This window comes from Accipiter gentilis, chromosome 29, assembly GCF_929443795.1.
Source record: "Accipiter gentilis chromosome 29, bAccGen1.1, whole genome shotgun sequence".
Taxonomy (NCBI): Eukaryota; Metazoa; Chordata; class Aves; order Accipitriformes; family Accipitridae; genus Astur; species Astur gentilis.
In genome coordinates, this window is record NC_064908.1 from 14236338 (window position 1) to 14257068 (window position 20731).

General features: G+C 59.9%; 4 protein-coding genes across 9 annotated transcripts in view; all 4 read left to right on the forward strand.

Annotated features, from left to right (window-relative positions):
• EEIG1 (estrogen-induced osteoclastogenesis regulator 1) overlaps positions 1-4288 on the forward strand; it is a 36991-nt gene extending 32703 nt beyond the window's left edge. For all 5 annotated transcript variants that reach the window (XM_049831807.1, XM_049831808.1, XM_049831809.1 and 2 more), the window contains one exon: positions 527-4288. In XM_049831807.1, coding sequence (XP_049687764.1) covers positions 527-572 — 46 coding nt within the window. In that variant the 3' untranslated portion in view covers positions 573-4288. The remainder of the gene's footprint in view (positions 1-526) is intronic.
• Positions 4289-7299: 3011 nt separating this feature from the next.
• DPM2 (dolichyl-phosphate mannosyltransferase subunit 2, regulatory) lies at positions 7300-11684 on the forward strand. Its single transcript, XM_049832424.1, has 4 exons — positions 7300-7373; positions 7865-7954; positions 9126-9228; positions 9527-11684. The coding sequence occupies exons 1-4, from the start codon at positions 7371-7373 to the stop codon at positions 9583-9585; spliced, it is 255 nt and encodes an 84-aa protein (XP_049688381.1). The 5' UTR covers positions 7300-7370; the 3' UTR covers positions 9586-11684.
• A 510-nt stretch (positions 11685-12194) lies between these two features.
• ST6GALNAC4 (ST6 N-acetylgalactosaminide alpha-2,6-sialyltransferase 4) lies at positions 12195-16393 on the forward strand. 2 transcript variants are annotated; one of them, XM_049832421.1, is made up of 6 exons: positions 12195-12373; positions 12755-12925; positions 13067-13479; positions 13614-13721; positions 13806-13991; positions 16312-16393. In XM_049832421.1, the coding sequence occupies exons 1-6, from the start codon at positions 12362-12364 to the stop codon at positions 16322-16324; spliced, it is 903 nt and encodes a 300-aa protein (XP_049688378.1). In that variant the 5' UTR covers positions 12195-12361; the 3' UTR covers positions 16325-16393. The 2 variants fall into 2 exon arrangements, with proteins under 2 accessions (XP_049688378.1, XP_049688379.1); XM_049832422.1 differs by lacking the exon at positions 16312-16393 and adding an exon at positions 15125-15400.
• Positions 16394-16814: 421 nt separating this feature from the next.
• Positions 16815-20144, forward strand: ST6GALNAC6 (ST6 N-acetylgalactosaminide alpha-2,6-sialyltransferase 6). The gene is made up of 6 exons (XM_049832423.1): positions 16815-16866; positions 17479-17543; positions 17688-17867; positions 18071-18468; positions 18679-18786; positions 18872-20144. The coding sequence occupies exons 2-6, from the start codon at positions 17529-17531 to the stop codon at positions 19059-19061; spliced, it is 891 nt and encodes a 296-aa protein (XP_049688380.1). The 5' UTR covers positions 16815-16866; positions 17479-17528; the 3' UTR covers positions 19062-20144.
• The last annotated feature ends 587 nt before the right edge of the window (positions 20145-20731 follow it).

Sequence of the window (20731 nt, forward strand, 5' to 3'; positions counted from 1 at the left end):
TGGTTTATTGTCCCTTTTCCCTGCCTCCTCCATCATCGTAGAGGGCTTGTTCTCTCATGAAAGACTTCTGAATAAATAAAAGTTTTTCTTGCCACAGTAGCTCTTAGCACAGTGTCTTGGCTAGTTGCATTTGAGCCTTTACAGCACCTTTTGAGGTTAAAAAAAAAAAAAAAGCAATAATGGTAATGCAAAGATGTGTCAAGTTGGTGACGAAATTGGGAGCACAGCAAAGCCAGGAACACTGGCTCTTTGCGCAGGATGCTCCCCCCCTTTCCTCTGTCCTTTAGAAGGATTCATGTGTTACACCCAGCTCTTTCAAATGCTTTAGTGTTAGCTTGCCACGTAGCTGTCTGTTTTGTGTTATGAGGGTTGACTTCTTGCCAGACTGACTCGTTATTTTCAGTATTTTGTGCAGGGTTAGAGGGCGATGTTTGTGAGTGGAGAGCTCTGAGTAAGAACTTGTTTGCTCTAAGTGGCTGGGGAAAATAACCTGGCTTTCTTGTCTTCTTCCCTTCTGCCACTCCAGGGTCTCATCTGGAGTTTACGAGCCAGTGGTGATTGAAACCCACTAAATGTGAAGAACAGGGTAGAGCTGCTGGAAACAGGCCCCCTACCCAGTCCGCTGCCACATGGATGCCAACCTTTACCTCTCTTCATGCAGCATTCCAGAAGGGATTTCTCCGCACCCCTCCCCATACGTTTGCACTGCAGAACTACTCCGAGACCACTCCAGATCATGCACTTTCCCTGCATTGGCATTACCCTTCTCTGCTTCCCAGTTCTTCCAGTGCCTGCCTTCCCCCTGTTTCTGATCAGACTCAAGGTGTCTGTTGGGTTTATCCATAGTCCTAGAGGATGTTGCTCATCTGCATCCCTCACTCCACCCATTGACTTGCAACAGGGGACTTCTCAGCTTCTGTCTCCCCAGAACATTGGGTTATACCACTGTGAACTCTTCAAACCACTGGGGGAGGGGGAAACCATTCTAACCAAACCAAGAGCTGCTTGTTGGTGACACGGTGAAATGGCCACTTGCAGGATGCTTTATTCCATTGACTCTGCAAGGGAACATCACCTTCCAAGGCAACGGTTTTACTGAACAAGGTATGCTATGGTGTGCACTTCACCTTCCTACCCTCAAATCCCCAAACATCCTCTTCTCATAGGAAATATCTCCCAAAAGTGCATTTCAGAAAACTACCGCAATCCAGATGGGAGTTGATAAACAGTTAAATGCTAGTGCTTGTTATACCACTAACTGCATTACACCCTTCTACTGCTGGGCATGGAAGGGCAGTGTTCATCTTTCAGCATTAGCAGGAGCACTTTAGAGGTTCCAGATTTTACCTGGAGGAGGCTTCTACTTGCTGTTCCAGGAGCATAATCCCTGTTCACTGGACTGATTCAGCAAATAGTCACTGTTGGAGCTTGGAATACAAAGCCTTTTTTTCTTTTTTTTTTTTGGCTCAGGAAGGGAACTGCCCTTCTTGGACTGTGAAAAGAATCTGGTTATCTGATCACCCTCCCCTGGGCCAGAGCAGGATGCAGTTGACTGCAGTGGTCTCTCTGTTGTGGTGGTGATTAACAGTTGCCTCTCTTGGCCTGGGCCAGTAAGGGAATTGGTGTTGGTTGGCCTTTCTTGCCCTGTCAGCAGGGATCAATGCCTGAGCTGGTTCCTTTTGGGGCTGGGGAGAAGCCACTGTCTCTGCCTTCAAAGGTAGAATGGGTGTTTTCTACTGCATTAGCCACAACAGCCATTTTTACCTGCTCTGTGGTGATTGAACTCTTCTGACAAGGCTTCAAACTGTTTTCTGGTTGATCTTTCAGTTGCTCTTCTTTGGGTTCGGTTTCTGCAGTTGTTTGACACTTTAGCTGCCTCTTCCTTGCAGTGTGTGGCAGAGATGTCAGTCCCTTTCAGCTCCCACTTATAGATTCTCCTGGCAGCTGAATTGCAAACGAGGATCTATGCAGACTCCAGCCGTGGGCCATCAGCAGGCTGTGCTTGCAGCCCTTCCTGTACAGAGACTCTCAGCCAATAAGCTATTTCTGTGTAGTGCCCTTTCCTCTTTCGCCGGTGTACTGTAGTAGCACTCAGCAGTCGTGCACTCGGAGCAATGGCACGCTCCTGGGCATGGCTGGGAACGTGCCCTCATCTGACACACGTGTCTGTGCACTGCACAGGCACACACTTGTCCCATTCACGCAAGGAAAGACTTGTAACTGATGATGTTGTTGTCCAAATTCTTAGTTATTGTAAAGCCTTTTTTTTAAGGAGGGGGAAAAAAAAAAAGGATTTATTGTGGTCTCTGTGGCCAGAATGCATGCAGATGAGCTACAGGAAAAGGGAATTTGGCAGAAGGAGAAACAAGGAATGAAAGGGCCTTGATTTATTGGGGGGGGGGGGGGGGTGGTGGTTTCCCTACTAGCTAAGGATGGCTGTATGGGGAGGGTGCTAGGCAGTGTGGCAAAGCTATACAGCTGTTTACTCTGTTTTGACAGTTTCTCTCTTAAAGTCAAGAGGTTTCTTTCTGTATTTGGACAGACCACATATAGGATATGGATCTTTTTCACCCTTTCCCTTCAAAGGGAGTTAAATTTGGATTAGGGTAAGAAGGGGGTACAGACAACACCTTGGTTTGGTTTAATGTAGGGAAAAAGTATTGGATCTCTTGAGTCTGTCTAGAACAAAAGCTCTTTCACACTTGCTGGTGATTTTTAAGGGTGATCTCTTCTTCATTCAGTCTGGGTAAGTTTGGCACTCGCTAGCAGGCTGGTGAGCATCCTGTCCTGTTCCTGGGATGCTGCATGTCTGCAGGAAGGGGAGAACTGCTTGCCTTTCTCTCTCCCTGGGACTCTGCCAAAAAGCCAGGCCTGGCCTGACCCTCTGCTCAGGTCAGCGTGAGGGCAGAAGCAGGCTCAGACAGCAATGGATGTTCGTGCCCTGTCTGCAGATGGCTGTGCAGAGCTGAGAGTCAGGCTGCTCTTCAGGGGCCAGCGAAGCCCCTCAGGAAATCAGGTCCAACTAGGACTTGAAAGGAGCAAACATAAGCCAGGAAAGAGGCCAAAACCCAGCTCACTTCTGCTGCTTTGCTTCTGTTCCCATGAAAAACAATGGCAGTCACTGAGAGCAGTTGGGAACCCAGGGCTTCCTTCTGGGCTCCCATTGGCAAGAGTTGGCTGCTCCGAGGCACTGGCAGCTCGGCATGTCACAAAATCCGCAGTGGGACATAGGGAGGAATCTCTTCCCAGCAAAGCAAGAGGAGAAGCAGTTGAGCTTTTTAGAAAGCTGGTCTCATGTTCCCAGGCTGGCAGAGGCATAACCTGCTCCATCGTATAGCTGTGGCCAACCTGGGCATGTTTCTGGCTTCTCTTCCAGCAGCTTGGCACATCACTGCTTGTGTTTTTGATAACTGTGTCTCATAGGGTATCTCTTCCTTGTCTCCACGTTATTACTGACTCCGCAGATTCTGGTCTTTATGTAGCTTTTTAGCTCTCCTACCCCTCATTTTGAATAAGAAAGCAGCCCTAGTCATTCAGCCTGGTGCAGCACAGCCAAGGCTGGAGAACCCAGAGCAGACCCAGAGGGAGACAGGAGCAGTCTGTTCCTATTTCTAGATCCCACACAGAGCTCCCACTGCACCATCCATCACAAGCGATGCCCAGCAGTCCCTGATCGGTGGTGGGTGTACAAGGTAGTGGTGATGGCAGCGGGGTCACTTGTCCCGCAGACTTGCTGCCGTCTCTCGGGAAGCTGCATCTCATGAGCACTTTTTTCCTTGTGGCATCGGTGCCGTCTGTTCCTTGTTGGACTTCGAACATTTAAGTGAATCGGTTTCCAGACCCAAACCGCTGGCTAGTTTCTTTTGGGGTTTTGGGGGGGGGGTTGGGGTTTTTTGTTGTGAAGTTTATTGAATTTTTTTTCTTCTTATAAACCCAGCGGGCTGGTGTTTTTTTGACTGCATTATTATGTCATTGATATTTTATTCCTGGGGGGCTGAAGGGGGATGTTCTTCCCTATGTTGTTCCCCTTCTCAGGGGATTCAGAGGGTGGCTTAAACAAGTAAAAGGACCTTATTGGCAAGACTCTGCATCCCCTGGGTCTCTGATGCAGGCGAGCAGGGCTGCTCCTGTCTGGCTGACCCTGGAGAGCAGAGCTGGCTCTCTGCTCCAGTCTTGGGGGCCGGGTGAAACGTGGGTTCTGCTCTCCCAGTTTCTGGACCTTTAGTTGGTGGAAGCCCATTGCAAAGAGTTGGAAAATTCAGTGTAACTTTTTTACTAACTTTTTTTTTTTAAAAAAAAACCAGTGTAAACTGAGTGAATGTCCAAAAGAATAGGCTTAGTTGTGACTTGGTGAAGGAAATGGGTTTCAATTGGAAATAGCGATGGAAAAAGGGGGAGAAGGATGTTGCTCCTCCATCTTCTTTTGTATGGTCGGCACTTTAAACGGAGGCCTTTGTGCTGTCCTGACCCTCGGTGTGATGGGCAGCAGGCGTGTGATCTCTCCTCCCCGCCTCATTGCCACATCACTTTGGCCCCTGCAGAAAGTTAATAAGCCCTTTTAAATGTTTGCTTCAGTTTTTAGATGATTCCGAACCAGGCTGAGACCTGAAGAATATGTATTTCATTCTCATCTTAATAGGAGGGGTTGACTTTTTATTTATTTTGTCGTTGCTGTTTCTTTTTAAACTGGTGGCTGTGCAGCTGGACTCTGCACATGCTGTTGTGAACCTCTGGGAAAACCTCACTCCAGGTACGCTAGAGCACCTAGGCTAAACACCCCTCCTGGAGAGGGTCCCCCCCTGCTCCCCTCCTCGCTGCCTTACCCGGGAGCTGCAAACTCACCCCCCGCCCCTCCTGCCCCATCCCTTGCCACCCCACCTAGTCTCTAGCTGAACAAGTTCTTGCTCTGGTGACTGAGCCCTGTGGACAAGGCTGGTCCCCAGGGGCAAGTTCCTGCAAACACTGCCTGGTCGCAGGTGTTTGTCCTTGAAAAGCCACTTCCTCGCTGGGGGGGGGCTGATGAGCGCAAAATTCCCCCCCCTCCCCACTTCCCTCCCAAGAGCTGCGTTGTCCGTCAGCCCACCCGCACCATCCGAGCCTGATGCCCTCCACAGCTCTGCGTTGCATCGCCCCTGCCCAATCAGGAGGGAGCAGACGTGGAAACCTGGGAAATAAAAAAGGAATTTGGATGAAGCTGTGAGCAAGAGGTGTGGCTGAGCCTCGTAACTTGCCTCAAACACAAGGAATAATGGTAGAGCCCATATTTTTGTGGGGGGAGGGGAGGGAAGGGGAGATCATGTTTTATTTTCTTGAAAGTTAATTGAGCTTGGTGATCTTCAGATGAGGCGCGCACTTGATTTATATCAGATTCTATAGAGAGAGATCGCTGATATTTTTGGAAAGGGAATGGGTCTATGCAAACTTCCAAAATTGCTTGAAAGATAGTTTAACATTTTTTTACTTTGAAATCTAAAGATAAATCTAACTTTTTTCTTAAAGCAGAGGTGCGTTTAGAAAGAGAAGCTACTTCCACTGCTCTATTTTGATGATGATTCTTGGAAAGTTTGGGCTGGAGGGAATGACTATTTTTCACCATTTTTATCTTGCTCCTCTAGTTTTTTGTTTCTTTTTCTAACGGAATGCTGTGCCGTCTTTGATTCAACAGATCGTGTTTGTATTTTCTGTATCTGGTTCCTAACGTAGAGAAATAACAAATATATGAGGAAATCAATATAATGTCAAATGTTGTTATGGTTTGGGGGAAAAATAAAGGTTTTTGGTACTTCACACCGATATTTCTTGCTTTGTTTCTTGTTTTAAATGTATTTAAATATCTGCTAAGGAAGCAGAAGGGTGAGACAGGGCCTGCTGGCATGCAGGGCCCTGGAATAGGATTTGGCTTTGCCTTCTAGGATTTCCTTGGTGGCTGGGAGTGGAGATCCCTGCCAGCCTTTCCCTGCAGATGGGAGCAGGGCCGGAGAGGGGAGCTGGCAGCCCCGCACCAGTGCAGTGGATGTGACAGCCTGCCATCCAGGGGGAAGGTGAACTGGCGGGAGTCGCTGGCGCTGTCTCATGTTCCCGAACACCATGTCCTAGCCCAGGCTGTGCTTGAACAGCCTCCTCCTGCCCCTGCTGCAGAACAGGGCTGGGCAGTCCCTTGCCAGCCTGGCCTGGGGGAAGGCGTCACAGCCCCGTGGGGCTCCGGGAAAAGCCTGCGGGCCCTCGAGGCTTGTGCCGGGGCAGTCCCTCCTCTTCCACCACAGGCTGGCAATACGATTAAAGGAGGTTTGAGCCAAATTTGGTGCCCGGATACTTGCTCCTGATGCATGCAAAGGCTGGAGGGGACCAGGGCCCCCGGGGGGAAGCAGCTTTGCCTTCCCCACCCTCCCAAAACCTCAGCCATGCATGCTGATCAGCTACACCTTTGAGTCCGATGCAGGGTCTTCCCCTTTCCCGTGGCTGCCTCCCTTCCTCTGACGATCCCTTGTGTCCCTTGGCTGTTCGGTCTTGCTTTTTTCCTTTCCTCCAGCTGCAGCATGTGCATGTGTGGAGAAATGGCCGGGGCGCAGGACAAGAGGATCTCAGGTGTTGGAGCCGGTTGGGTTCAAGATAGTAGCTTCCATCAGAACTCACAGCAGGTGGCTGATGAAACCAGAGCACCCTGCTGCTGAAGGGGAGACCGTCCTCTCCCATCACCGGGTGACAGCACCGCAGCTGCTTCAAGCTGTAAAAAAAAGAAAAAAGAAAAAAAAATTATTTTAATCCGAGGGGTGAGATGCTGAAAGCAGGGAGGGCTGCTGGCCGGGGTCCCTTGGCCAGGCCAACAGCCTGTCAGGCGTTTACCCTCCGTGCCAGGGCCCAGGGAGGAAAGGACTCCCCAACACGGCGCCAAACCCTGGACAAATCTCTGAACGCTGCTGACGCAAAGTGGAGTTTCTGGGAATTTCATTTCTTTCACAACCCCCCTCGCCTTCCTCCGCTCAGGGCCCCACGCACGGACCCCAGTGGGAGCTAACGCGGGGCCGGGGGGCTGCAGCGGCCGCCCTCTCCCTTCCCCGGCGGGGTTCGGTGAAGCCCAGCACAGCCCCCGCACCCGCCCGGTCCCCCCCCCGGCTCTCCCCGCCGCGAAGGCCGAGCCCCGGCGCTGCGGGCCGGGACGTAGCTCCCGCCGCGGGACTACATCTCCCGTCATGCTCCGGGAGAGCCGACCCCTCCACGCTTCCCACAACGCCGCGGGGCCCCAAGCCTACCGCGCTCATTGGTCACTTCCGGCGGCGGGGAGGGCGTGGCTGGCGCACGGCATTTTGATTGGTGGTCGCTCCCGGAACGGACGGTGCTGGCGGGGAGGGAGGCCGGGGCTGCCGGTCGCCATGGTGAGTGGGGTCGGGTGCGTCGACGGCGCCGGGACGGGCCCGCGGCTCCTCCGGAGGCGGCGGCGGCCCGCGGCGTGTCCCTGCTCGCACCGTTAACGTGGCGGGGCTCGGGCTGAAATCGTGGCCGGGAGCCAGCGCGGGGCCTCCTGGCTACCCGCCCCCGGCGGGGCAGGCTGGGCCCTGGCCGCCTCCTGGGGCCTTGCCGGGGCCGGTACTTGGGAGGACTGGGCCAGACCTGCGGGGTGTGAACCGGCGCGGCCGGGCGGCAGCTCCGGGAGCGCTCCCAGCAGAAGGGCCCGGCCGTTCTCCCTACGGTCCTCACGGGGGGGTTATTTCTGCTCTCACCCCCCACTCCCCTCCCCTCCGTGTTTCGGTCCCGCCACGGTGCGTTCTCGTAACCCGGGGCTGAGCAAACAGCAGGTGCCTGTTAACCGCTCCTGCGCAGACGCTGCAGCATGCGGATCCCACTCTGACTCTCTCTCCCTTTGCAGGCCACAGCAACAGACCAGGTGGTTGGATTTGGCTTGGTTGCTTTCAGCCTCGTCCTCTTTGTTTACTACACCCTCTGGATCATCGTACTGGTACGGGTCTCCTCTGGCCATTACAATCCCAGTCACTTCACCCTCAGGTGTTTGCGTAGCCTTTGTTTAGGTGCTGATGTGTCCATGTGCCTGAAGGACTCCGCCTGGCCAGCTTTGTGGTTAAAAATTTCAGGGCAGAGCTTCCTGTTTGCTGGCACAGCCCTTGCCCCTTCTGGGTGTGCCCACCCTTGCCTGGGCGAGATGAAGCTTTAATCGTGCCGCCTGCCCTGCTGCTCTCAGACAGGCTGACCCGGACAGCGTAAGATCTGAGGCTCGCTCGAGCTGTCAGTGAGAGCTGAAGCCTGGTCCCTCTGGAGGTGTTGTCATTGGTGTTCCTGTTTGCAGTCCCCCAGATTCCTGGTTCTGGTAGGAGATCATAGAGGGGAACATAAAAAGAGATGACTTACCAAATCTGGAGCCCGCTAGGGAGGAGAAGAGTTTAGGGAAACCAGCGCTCTGGAAAAGTGATTGTGAGGCTGATAGTTCACCCACTTGTAGGGACACATCAGCTGGGATCATTAGTGGTTTTCTTCCTGGAAAGAAATACCTCCTCCTGAGCTTTCCAGGTACGAGAGGCCTAGTTCAGCCCTGGGCTGATGTCTGAACTCCTGGTAGTTTCCCCTCTAACCTCAGATTTTTTAATTCCCCCCTTGTGTCTGCTTACTCCATTGTCTGATACATGTTTATACAGGTCTGTAGTCCCGGGAGCACATAGGTGTGCTCGCTACTGTGTAGGAATCTTTACACTGCTCTCTAGTGTCCAAAGCCTTCCACTGGCTTCCGCAGAGGGGTGGTTCCTGGCGGGATAGCCATAAAGCAGAGCCGCTATCATCTGCTTCCTTCTGCAGGGCAGAGAGTCCGGGGATTTGCTGTGTTCAGCACCAAGCGGGCCGGCAGCCGTGCCCACCCTGAGACCCCAGTGCTGCAGGACCCCTGTGCCAGCCTCGTGTAGCTGCCCCTTGTCTGCTGAGCGCTGAAGCCTTCACTGCCCACCCACTGTCGCATCCCTGCAGCTGTAGGCTGAGCCACATGCGGGTCTGGGCACCCTTTTCTTAGCTATCTCCTCACGCCTGATATTTCTATCCTGCTTTCAAAACCACGAGGCTGCAGGTGTCGGGGACTTGCCCTGGTGTTGTGCCTACCTGCTGACTCCCCTCTCTTTCTCCTGCAGCCCTTCATTGACAGCGACCACGGGATCCACCGGTACTTCTTGCCTAGGGAGTATGCGGTTATCATCCCCATGGTGGCCGGGCTGCTGCTTCTGCTATTTATAGGTGAGTGTTATTTCTGTTGTTCTAATTAGAAGCTTCTAAATTGGGAAGAGAGAAGAGTGTTGCTAGGGGGTTAGCTAACATGTGATGCTCATGACATGCTCTCTGTGGCTACTGCTGCAGCTTAGCCTGGCATGGGCTCTCGGGGCATGTGTTTGTGTGTAACTTTGGCTGATTGAACCTCTGGACAGTGGAATTGTTTCTTCCTCACTCTGCTGAGGTTCTGTTTCTCACTACAATGTGTTTTAAAAGAGCCTGTAATTACAAGTTTTCCAGCTGAATCTCCTCTCTCTTGTGGTAGGTGTTTTCATAATGGTTGTGATGTGGAAGAGCAGGAAACCTGTGAAGAAATCAGAATGAAGGCCCAGCTGAGAAGAAGACTCCCACCCTGCGGCATCGTAGCCAGGAAAAGACTTTGCCTACAGCACCGGGCAGATGCCTCCCCTGGAGCGCTCGGCGCCGAACTGGCTGCGCTCTCCCACGTTCCTTCCTGCAGAGATGAAGTCTTCTGTAGTTTACAACTTACTGACCAAAGTGAAGCAAAACTGACCTCTGGGGCTCATTGAGAGGGACCAGAGCCCTGGCTGTGAGGGACCTACTCCCCAGCTGGGGCTACCTGTATCAGCTGTGCTTCGGCCCATGCTGGCTAGAAGAGCTGTTGGGGTCCAGCAGCTGTATACCAGAGTGCAAGTCAAGCCCTGCCTGCTGCTTGGCCTCTGGGTAATCCCTCCCCTCTGCTCTTGCTGTGTCCAGTAGTTTGTTCCTTCTGGGTTTTTCTAAATGTTTACATATGGTTTGTGGGGGATTTTTTAATTTCGTTCAAGTTTGAGAGGAAAGAAATGAGACTTTGGGCTTGGAAAAGGCAGGCTTGCATTCTCCGTTTGCCTGCTGGAAGGGCTAATCATGGTCCTGGTGGGCTCCTACCTTTCTGAAGAGGGACCCCTGTGAGGCAGGGCATGCAGAGGATGCAGGGACAGTGCCACAGCTGCCCTCTGCATCCCCTCCTGCAGTCATCCAGCTGAGGGGGTGGCGAGGAGATGTCCTGGGTCACAAGAAGTGTTTCCATCACAGCTGTTGGCTGGGTTCCTGCCCCTGGGCAAGGCTCTGTGTGCCATCTGGGCTGGGGCTGATCAGGCAGGGGTGGTGGCACCCTCTCCTTTCCCCATGGGGTTTTGTCTGCTGGCAGCAGCCGCTGCCCCAAGGTGCAGTGCCCTCGCGGCTCCCCGAGACCACAATGAGCAGGATGACCCTTAATAAAGGTCCACAAGGTCTCGGTCCGTGTCCTCTGCCTGTGCCAAGGGCCTGGCGGAATGGTTTCTGCTGCATGGCCCTGGCAGCACCTGATGCCATGCTGGGGAAGGTCCTGACGGGAACCCTGTCCGGCCAGTGGGGCCAGGCAGGGAAGCACCAGATAGAATCTGGCTAGTCATACCTAGCCTTGTGCTGGCTCTGCTGTGCTTGGGGGACTGCTTTACCCCACCTGGGGTGGCTCTGGCAAAGGAGGGCAGATTTGGGGTGCTCTGATCCTTCTTGCACGTACTGTGAACTTCCCCTACCAGACAGCAGCATGTCCCATCATCTCCTGTCCTGCTGGGGGGTGATGCTGGTGGTTCAGGGGCACCCCAGGTGCTGCAGGTCTTGGGCTGAACCTGGCTGCAGGTTAACCTGCTGTGTGGCTGGAGCCGGTGGGTGGGCCAGAGATGAGGCTCCAGCTCAAGGTTTGTTGCCAGCTGTTGCAGAGGCTGCCTGCCCGTGCCAGGCTGCACACCCGCCCCACTTGCTTGTCGCTGCGCCCTCCCTGAGGCCAAGTCCTCCATCCCCCTGTTTAACCTTGCTTGTGTCTTGCTGCCGCCCCTTCTCCCAGCGGGGAATACCTCGCTCACCTTCCCAGCCCCTCACCTGCTGGTGCTGGACCGTGTGTAGCTCAGCCCACGGCGGGAAGGTGAGTTTGAGCTGGGGTAGGGGGAGACAAAAGGGGGAAAGATTCAGTCATGTGTCTGAGCAACTCCAGGTGTGCCCCCCAGGCACTGCTTCCTGCAGTGTCCCTGTCACCTCCTCTCCCCTCCTGGTCAAAGCCTGCAGAGGACAGGATTGGGACCAGTTTCAGGGTTACTTCTCATATTTCTTTGTCAACAGTGGGAGAAAGAAAAGTCCAGTATCCCCCCTGCCCCCAGGCAGGTGGGTGGCAGGCAGCTCGCTTTGGAGACATTTCTCACAGGTGCTCTGCAGCTTGGCCCTGGCATGAGGGGCTGTGGGTGACGGGTGGTCCCCCGGGACCATGGGGGGACCAGGGTACCCAAAGGCCTCCCTGCCTGCTCTGGCCTGGCTCCTGAGCCATTTTGGATCATTTTGGCCCCTGGGCTGTTCCCGCCATGCCTAAACTCACCAGGGCCCGGCATGTTTGGGTGCTAGAGGTGAGGAAGAGGCTTTGGGACACGGGGGGGGGGGGGGGTGACTGCAGGCACCCCCAGGCTGGAGGGAACCCTGAGAGGGCAGAGAAAGGGGTGCCGGGCTCGGTACCGGAGCACGCAGGGTGGGTGCTGGGCTCGGTACCGGGACGGTTGGTCGCAGGACGCAGGGGATGGGTGCCGGGGACGGTGCCGGTGCTGGGTTCCGGGCGCGTCCCCGGAGGAGCCGGGGCGGGCGGGGGCGGTCCCGGTCCCGGCAGTGCCCGCTCGGCTCCGCTCCGCTCCGCCCTGCCCCGCCCCGCCCCGCCAGACCCAGCCCGGTGCCGCCCGGCCGGGATGCGGGACCCGGCGGCGGCCCTGGGGGCCGGGGAACGGCACCGCCGCGGGGGCTCCCGGCGCGGTGAGTGGGGCCGGTACCGGGGACGGCGGCACCCGCGGGGCCCCGCGGCAGGACGGTGGGCACGGGGTGGGGGGACCCGGGGCGTGGGGAGGTCCGAGACTCGGAGGGGGGCGGGATCCCGGCATGGGGGGGTCGGGCCGGGCATTGGGGTACTGGGGTGGGGGGCCGCTGGGAGACCCCCACCCTGGGGGGTCCCCTGCACCCCGCTCGCCCGATGCCGCCGCTGAGCCCGTTCTTGCGTGCAGGGTGCGAGCCCCCACCCTCTGGGTGACACCTCCCCCCCCCCCGGGACCCCACCGGGCGACCCGCCAGCCCCTCCCCCCCGAGGATGAAGACGCTGGTGAGTACCCGCTGGGACGGAGGGCGAGGGGCTGGGGGTGGGGGACCCCGCCGGCACTGGGGGGGGACGGACACGGGGACGGACACGGACCGCTCGGCCCGAAAGCGGGGCGGGGGTGGGCGGGGAGGGCGCAGCCTGGCAGCTACCGGTCCCCGCAGGCAGCGCGGAGCCGCGTGGGCCACCGCCGCCTGCAGGAAGCGAGCGAGGCCCCGGCACCCGGCGCTCCCCGCTGCGGCTCCTCGCTGTACCCCGGCCCCCCCCCCCCCACCACCACCGTGAGCAGAGCCCGGCGCCCGACCACCCTCCTCCGACGGGGGGGCTGCTCGAGCCTCACGGCACCCAACGCCAGGCCTGGAGAAACCTCTCCCGTTCCGCTTCCAGGTCCGGCTCTTCCTAACGCTGGTGTGCGTGGCGGTGGTCGCCACGCTGTACGTCCTGCTGTGCTCCCACGCCTGCCTGAGGCCCTGCTGCCGGGCCCCGGGGGAGAGGGGCGGCCCCGGGGCACCCGACGTCCTCAGCTTCCAGGGGTACAGCCGCGTCCCCGACGGGAAGGTGCGTGGGGATGGGGCAGCTCGACCCACCCGTGCCTCAGTTTCCCCTTCCTTAGGGAAGGGCGGATGGGGTTGCGGTGTGTCCGGCTGCTGCGGGAGGAGGGAAGGGGGACCCGGCTGCTGACGGTGCATCTTCCCGCAGCCGCTGGAGCGACCGCTGTGCCGCCGCTGCGCCGTCGTTTCCAGCTCGGGACAGATGCTGGGCTCGCGCCTGGGACGGGCCATCGACCGGCAGGAGTGCGTCCTGCGCATGAACCATGCCCCCACCGTCGGCTACGAGGAGGACGTGGGGGCACGGAGCACCGTCCGGGTGGTGTCACACACCAGCGTCCCGCTGCTGCTGAGGAACCAGCCTTACTTCTTCCAGCAGTCCCAGGAGACCCTCTACATCATCTGGGGGCCAGCAAAGAAGATGAACCGGGAGAAGGTGGGCACCACCTACCAGGCGCTTCTGAATGTGATGGAGACGTACCCCCACCTGCAGATCTACACCCTGACCGAGGAGAAGATGGTGTATTGTGATGACATCTTCCAGAACGAGACAGGGAAAAACAGGTACCTCCGGCTCCCGAGGAGCCCCCGTCGGGTCCCCCCACCGTAGCACCTGTCCTCCCCCATCGGGCACCCATAGCCCGGCTGGGACGGCAGCACCGTGCCACCCGCTCCAGCGCAGCCGGGGTGCTTTGCAGGATGAAGTCCGGCTCCTTCCTAAGCACGGGCTGGTTCACCATGATCCTGGCCATGGAGCTGTGCGAGCAGATCTGCGTCTTCGGCATGGTCAGCGACAGCTACTGCAGGTGCGTGCGGGGTGGCGGGGGCAGGCGTGTTCGGTGGTCCGGTGTTCCCCCGAGCCTTGTGCCCACCCCGTCCCCTCCCACCAGGGAGAAGAACCACTCGAGTGTGCCCTACCACTACTTTGAGAAGGGCCGGCTGGACGAGTGCAGGATGTACCTGATGCACGAGCGAGCCCGCCGTGCCGGGCACCGCTTCATCACCGAGAAAGCCATCTTCTCCCGCTGGGCCAAGAGGAGGAACATCGTCTTCACCCACCCTTCCTGGGCAGGCGGGTAGGGCACCAGCCGTGGGGCGAGGTAGCGGGGACCCCGGCGGTGGGGCGGCTCTCATCCTGCAACGATGAGTCTCTGCTCTGCTGGTGCCACGGTTGAAAGCTTTTTGCTGAGCCCCGGAGCGGGAAGTGTCCATCTCCGCAGTGGCAGGGCCAGTTCTGAAAGCTAGTGGGTGGGCTGTGACCCCTTCTATCAGTGCACGAGGTGTGTGAGCTAGACCCACGGAGTCCCATCGGCTCCGAGCGCTTGCCCAGACGGACCCAGGACAACCACAAAGGTTTTCCACTTGCTCTACTGGGATGAATATTTAATGCTGGATTAAACATCCACGCTGCTGGGCTCCAGCGTGACACAGGGCAGGAGAGCTTGGCCCCGCCAGGGCCACGAGCCAGTGCTTCTCCCAGGGATGAAGCTTTGTCGTGGTCCCTGCCCCTGAGGACTGGCACTGGGTGTGGAGTGCGGGGAGCCGGGTCCTGGCCCCCCTGTCCTGCTGCCCCCGGGCAGGTCCCTGTGGCTCCAGCTGCCCTTTGCTCCCAAGCCGGGAAGCTCAGGGGCCATGAGTGCCCTGGAAGCTCCGAGTTGCCTTGTCACAAGTGCCCTTGGATTCAGACCAAAGCAAATGTGGCCATTAAAGTGCTTTTAACTCAGTGGTGCCCCGTGCTGTGCCCCTTGCAGCTGTGGGACGTGGGGACAGGGGATAGCAGCCGGTCACAAGGCTGCCAGCGTCCCGCTCCCCTGCCAGGCTAAAAATAAGAGCGGGAGGTGATGAGGGGGTAGAGCTGAGCCTGAGCATGGAGGAGGGTGCTGAATGCCAACGGCCGAGATTATTTGTGAACCGGCAGCTGCGTCTCTGCAGGATGGGCGCTGGCCTGGCGTGGATTCTGTGCTGGGTCCAGGGTGATCCTCAGCCCCACAGGGCTCAGCGCTGTTGGGTTGCAGGCAGGATGGCTGCCAGCTCCTGTGTCGCTGGAGAGGTGGGGCACACATGAGGCCCTGAGCCCAGCTCCACGGAGCTGCCATAGCGGCTCTTTGAACCCGTAACAGATGCCACATGTTTGGGTGGGCCCAGCGGTGTCTGGGGGGCCAGGGACGGGCAGGAGGGGCAGACGGACCCATGTTCGCTCCTGTTTCAGCTGAGGCCAAGTGAGAAGCGAGTCGGCTGGGACGTGGGGCTGTTCCCAGGACAGCTTCCCGCAGGCGAGTGTGAACAGAAGATGCCCGTGGAGCTCTTTGGGTGCTCCAGCTGCCACAACCCCACGCAGCAAAGGGCAGCACTAGCACAGCAGAGCCAAAATCCTTCTCGACAGGCGTTAGCCACCGCAGCGGGGACGTAGGTCCCCGTCACCAGTGGAACGCCCTCCTTGCTCCACGAAATCCCCCAGAGAGGGGCCCTGGGATGCCCGGCCGGCACGGAAGAGGCCTCGGCATCCCAACAATGTGGCCCTGCGCCCGGCACCGGGTCAGGCACCACGTGCTGCTCCTGCCACTGGCGGGCAGCGCTGCCGCTTCCCCCACCCCCGTCCCCCCGTCCCCCCGCTCCGCTACCCGCACCGGTGCCCTCGGGGTTAGGACGGGCCAGGCCGCAGGAGCCGGAACAACCCTGACCTACCCCGTCGGGGCCGCCCGACGCGGGGAGGGCGGCGCTAGGACCCCCGCGGGCTCTCTCCATCCCGGGTGGGCGGCGCTAGGACCCCCGCGGGCGCTCCCCGGCCCCGGGCGGCGCGCGGCTCCCGGGGCTCCGTGCGCGCGCGGCGGCGGCGGCGGCGGCGGCGGCCCCGGGCCGGGCGGCAGCAGCAGCGGCGGCGGCGGCGGCGGCGGCATCGCGGCGCACTGCGGAGCGGTCGGTGGACCCGGTGCTTTCCTTCCGGGCCCGTTTAGCCGGTGCGGGGGGGACGGAACGGTTCCGTGGCCGGGCGGGGGAGCGGTCCCCGCCCCGCGGCTCCGGTGCACGGTGGATTGGGGGGAGGCCCGCACCGTGGTGGTGCGCGGGGAAGGGACCGGTTCCTCCCCGCCTGGATGCGGCCGGGCTCCGGCCTGCCCGGTTCGTGCAAAGCGGGGCTACCGGGGAGGGCTGGTGCTTCCAGGGATGCGGGGCTGCAGCCCGGGGTGGGTGGGGGCACCCCCGGGAGTGGGCGGGGGGTGGGGGGGGTTGCTCGTAGGAGCGGAGGAAGGTTTGCACGCCGGGGGGCCGGGGGAGGCTTTTCACTTCCCGGGATGCAGGCGGGTTCGCATCCGGGGCTGGCGGAGCACCGGCACATGGGGGTGCAGGGAGGTGGGGGGGAGGGGGGCGAGCGGGTCTGGATGAGCCCTTCCTCGGCAGAGCAGCGATGTGACCCCCGGGGAGTCGCCATGGCCGTGGTCGCCGGAGGGGCCTGGCAGCCCCCCCGCAGCCCACGGGGCGAAGGAGGAGAGGACGGACCCCCCCGCGCCGCTCCCAGCCCGCTGCAGATGAGAGCCCCCCGCCCAGGTAAGGCCCGCGGGGTCCCCGCTGTGGGGTCACCCTGGCCTGAGCAGGAGTGGAGTCCCAGCTCTGCTCCCCGCTGGGGGCCCGGTGTCGCTCCCCAGCCTTGTGCACGGCGAGACCCCTTTGCACCGACACGCCAGGCCATTGCCTGGGCTCCCCGGGCGGGTGGGCACCTTCCCAGGCATCGACACCGGCCCTGAGAGCGTTTTGGGGTCCCCGGTCCCCCCGAGGGTTGAACCCAGGCCGCTGCCTAATTTTCCATCTCTGCTTCCCTCAGGGTAATTAGTAAAGAGGCTTCAATTTTTTTTTAATTTTTTGTTTCTAATTGCTCTGAGTACTCCAGGAGCGGCTGTGACTCACTAATGAGGACTTTGAAAAATAAATCGAGTCAGTCCATTTTTGCGAGCCCAGGTGAGTGGAGGTTAGAGCAGGTTCCCCCAGGGGCGAGCACCCAGGGTGCACCCCACATGCCTTGGGCTCCAGGGCTGGAGAGGTCCCTGCCAGCTTCGGCTGGATTTAAGCCCATGCATGAACCGAGTTGGGCAGGTCTCAGTTCCCTCCTCCCCCCCCCCCCCCCCCCCGCGCCACGATGCAAGCCTCCACGGTGGTTGTTTTAATGGGATTTCACCGCACGAGCGGCAGGTTTACCCTCTCTGACCCTGCGGGTTTGAGTGGCTTTGGCCCCGCCGGGGCAGGATAATTCCTCCCGGGAGCTCAACCTGCCGTGGGGATCTCCCCGGCACGAGCTGTGGCCGGGTTCGGTTCCTCCGCACCGCAGAGCCCTCCCGGCCTCTGCCCACGGCATTTCCCTTCCCCACACCAGTGCCAGGGGTTTGTCCTCCCTTTGAAAGGGGGAGCTGGGGGTCCAGCTGGGCACCTGCCCCATGCTGCTCTGCTCCAGCACAGCCAAGCCGGGCTGCCCAGCAGCTCATCCCGTATCCCCACCATCCCGGGAGTCTGGGGACAGGAGCCAAAGCGCGGTGGGCAAGGGGACGGCGCTGGTGGTGACCGCGTGCCTTGCAGGTGCTCGCGGGACGCCGGCGATCGCTGTGCGCTGAGGCCATCACAAAGACATGAGTGGCAGCACGGTGAGTGCCGGGGCATCGCCCAGGGGACAGCAGGCATCTCCCTGGGGACACAGGGCATCCCGCTGGAGATGCTGCCGGGAGCGGGGCCCGATGCTGATGCCCGCGGGGTGGGGGCAGCGGCTGACGCTCTCCCCCCACCCGCAGAGCCAGCGCGCCGCCGCCCTGGGGGTCCTCTTTGCCCTGATCATGTTGCTGATCATCTACAGCTCCGGCAGCGGGAGCGAGGTCTTCCCCTACAGCCGCCTGCGGGGCAGAGCCCGCCGGCCCCCCGACCTCAAGAAGTGGGGGGTGAAAAGCGGGTACCTGCCCGTCTGCGGGAACAAGGTACGAGCTGGATGGCAGGGTCCAGCCTCAGCGGTGGGCGCAAGATCCAGCCCTCTGCCGATGTCTGGCCAAATCATCCCTTTCGGTGGGACAGCGGCTCTGCAGGGGATGTTGGTCCTTCATCCCCTGTCCCAGCTCCATCCCTCCCCGCTGGGTCACAGTGACACCAAAAGTCACCTGCTCATGGCACTTGTGGTCCCCAGACCCTGACTGCCCGCTGCCACCAGTGTGTCATCGTCACCAGCTCCAGCCACCTCCTGGGCACCCACCTGGGCACGGCCATCGACGGGGCCGAGTGCACCATCCGCATGAACGACGCTCCCACCACCGGCTACGAGGTCGATGTGGGCAATAAGACCAGCTTCCGCGTGGTGGCCCACTCCAGCCTCTACCGCGTCCTCAAGCGGCCCCAGGAGTTTGTCAACAAGACCCCAGAGACCATCTTCATCTTCTGGGGGCCGCCCACCAAGATGCAGAAGGGCCTCCTGAAAATCATCCAGCGCGTCAGCGCCTCCTTCCCCAACATGACGGCCTACGTTGTCTCCCCCAGCCGCATGAAGCAGTTTGATGACCTGTTTCGGGGGGAGACGGGGAAGGACAGGTACCTCAGAGCCACCTCCTGCACTGTGTCCCCACCTTTTTCCAGGTCCCCAGAGCAGAGCTGGCTCTTGGGGCTGCTCCATGGGATGCGCTGCAGCACTGGGCTGGGGGTGCTTGAGGAGATTGAGGACCCGGGGGGGGGGGGGGGGGGGCCGTCACCCATGTCACCTTGCCCCCATCTGGCCCCCCCACCCCCCTTTCTCCTCCCCAGGGAGAAGTCACGCTCGTGGCTCAGCACCGGCTGGTTCACCATGGTGATCGCAGTGGAGCTGTGTGATGCTGTCCATGTCTACGGCATGGTGCCACCCAACTACTGCGGGTAAGGAGACCCCTGAGCCCCGGCCCCGGCCCACTGGCCTTGCCGTGGGGCTCACCCCACACTTCCCCCCCCCCTCTCCCTGCAGCCGCCGGCCCCCGCCCCGCCGCCTGCCCTACCACTACTACGAGCCGAAGGGCCCCGATGAGTGCACGACCTACATCCACAACGAGCGGAGCCGCAAGGGCAACCACCATCGCTTCATCACCGAGAAGCGGGTCTTCGCCAGCTGGGCCGGCCTCTACAACATCACCTTCTCTCACCCTACCTGGCCCTAGGGGCTGCCCCCCACCCCAAGCTGGGCAGACCCCTGGAGCTGGGATGGATGGGGGGTCCCCTGCATCCCCCTGGGAGCGGGGAGCAGTGGGAGCCAGGCATCAGAGTGCCTCCCTCAGGACCACCGCCGTTGTGCACGGCGGCTCCTCGCACCTGAGATGTGTTGGGGTTTGAGCTCTTTTTTTGGGGGGGCCAGGTGGTGAGTGCAGGGTTTGGGGTGTTGTGCCCCCCGCCCTCCATGGGTGGGAGGCGTGGGGGTGAGATCTTTCCCGATCCTGGTCCAGGGGCGTTGCAGCCCCTGTGAGCACATGGCGGGGTGCTGGGTCCCCTATGCTCAGTTTGGGGTTGCATCACTTTGGGGGCTACTGCAGAGACTGTTTCTCCCAGCCTCCTGGGTGGGGGGACCCCTCTTGGGGCTCAGCTCCCCTCTGCCATCCCCAGCACCCCGATCCCCGTCCATAAGCATCCTTCCCTCCGCAGAACCCTGCAGTGTTTTGTGGGACCCCATGGGGGTGACACTACCACCCTCAATTCCCTGGCACCCCAAAAACACCCGGCCCCTCCCAGCACTGCTGTGCCGCACACCCACACTGCCAGAACCTTTTCTAACTGAGTGATGGGATTTTGGGAGGCTTTTGGTTTTCTTCCTCCCTGCTTCTGGTCCTGGGGTTTGTATTTGGGTTCCCTGGCCAAAGGAGCGAGTGGGGCCTGCTCGTTAGTGGTAACGAAGGGGCCAGCAGCAGCCTGTGACTGGGTCCTCATAATTTATTAACCGCTTATAAACTATTTAGAAGCCGGCACGTAGCGGGGGGGTTGGCAGTGCTCCTCAGCATCCTGTGGCTGGGGGGTGGATTTTGCTATTAATTTCTCAGCAGTGAAGAAGTGGGTTTGGGGAAAATACCTAAATACGGCGTGTTTGGGTGCTGAGCCCTGGCAGGGCTCAGTGCCTCAGTTTCCCTCGGGCTGTGGCCCGTCCCCATTGTGGTTGGGTCTTTGCGGGACTTGGTGCCGGAGGAAGCCAAGGGACACCCACATTTTGTAACGGTTTGTACAGGAATAAATATTGCTGCAGTCTGTTGCCTTGGGCCCTGGCTCTGGGCTGTGTTTTTGGGGCTGGGCAGTGGGGGCTGGCGATGCCATCGCAGGGGGTCTTGCCCCACCCTGAACCCGCAGCGGTGCTGGTCCTGGGCGCTCAGGAGCATGTGGGAAGGGGACCAGTGTGTCCATGTGGGACCCACGTCCAGCAGCCAGCTGACCCCAGCAGCGAACCAACACCCACCCCCCACCCCCAGTGCCTGCCCTGGAGGGGGTGGCAGCTGAGCCCTCCCCAACTCGTGTCACCCCAGCCAGCTGCCCTGGGGTCGCGGGGCCTTGGGACACTCGTGTCACCCCAGCCAGCTGCCCTGGGGTCGCGGGGCCTTGGGACGGGGTCTTTGGAGCCACGGTAGAGAGTGGAAGGGCAGGTAAGGCCACTGCACCCCCGGGGCTTTACCCGCCCCCCCGGGGTTGGCAGGGTGGGGGTGCCAGCCGGGGTGCTGCAGGTGGATGGGGACATGGGGATGAAGACATGGGGATGGGGACAGCTGTCCCCTCCGAGGGGCTGGGGAAAGAGCCGCGGGGATGTCTCAGGGACCCCAAACCCAGCAGGGTGGAGGTTGCCCCCCGCAGATGG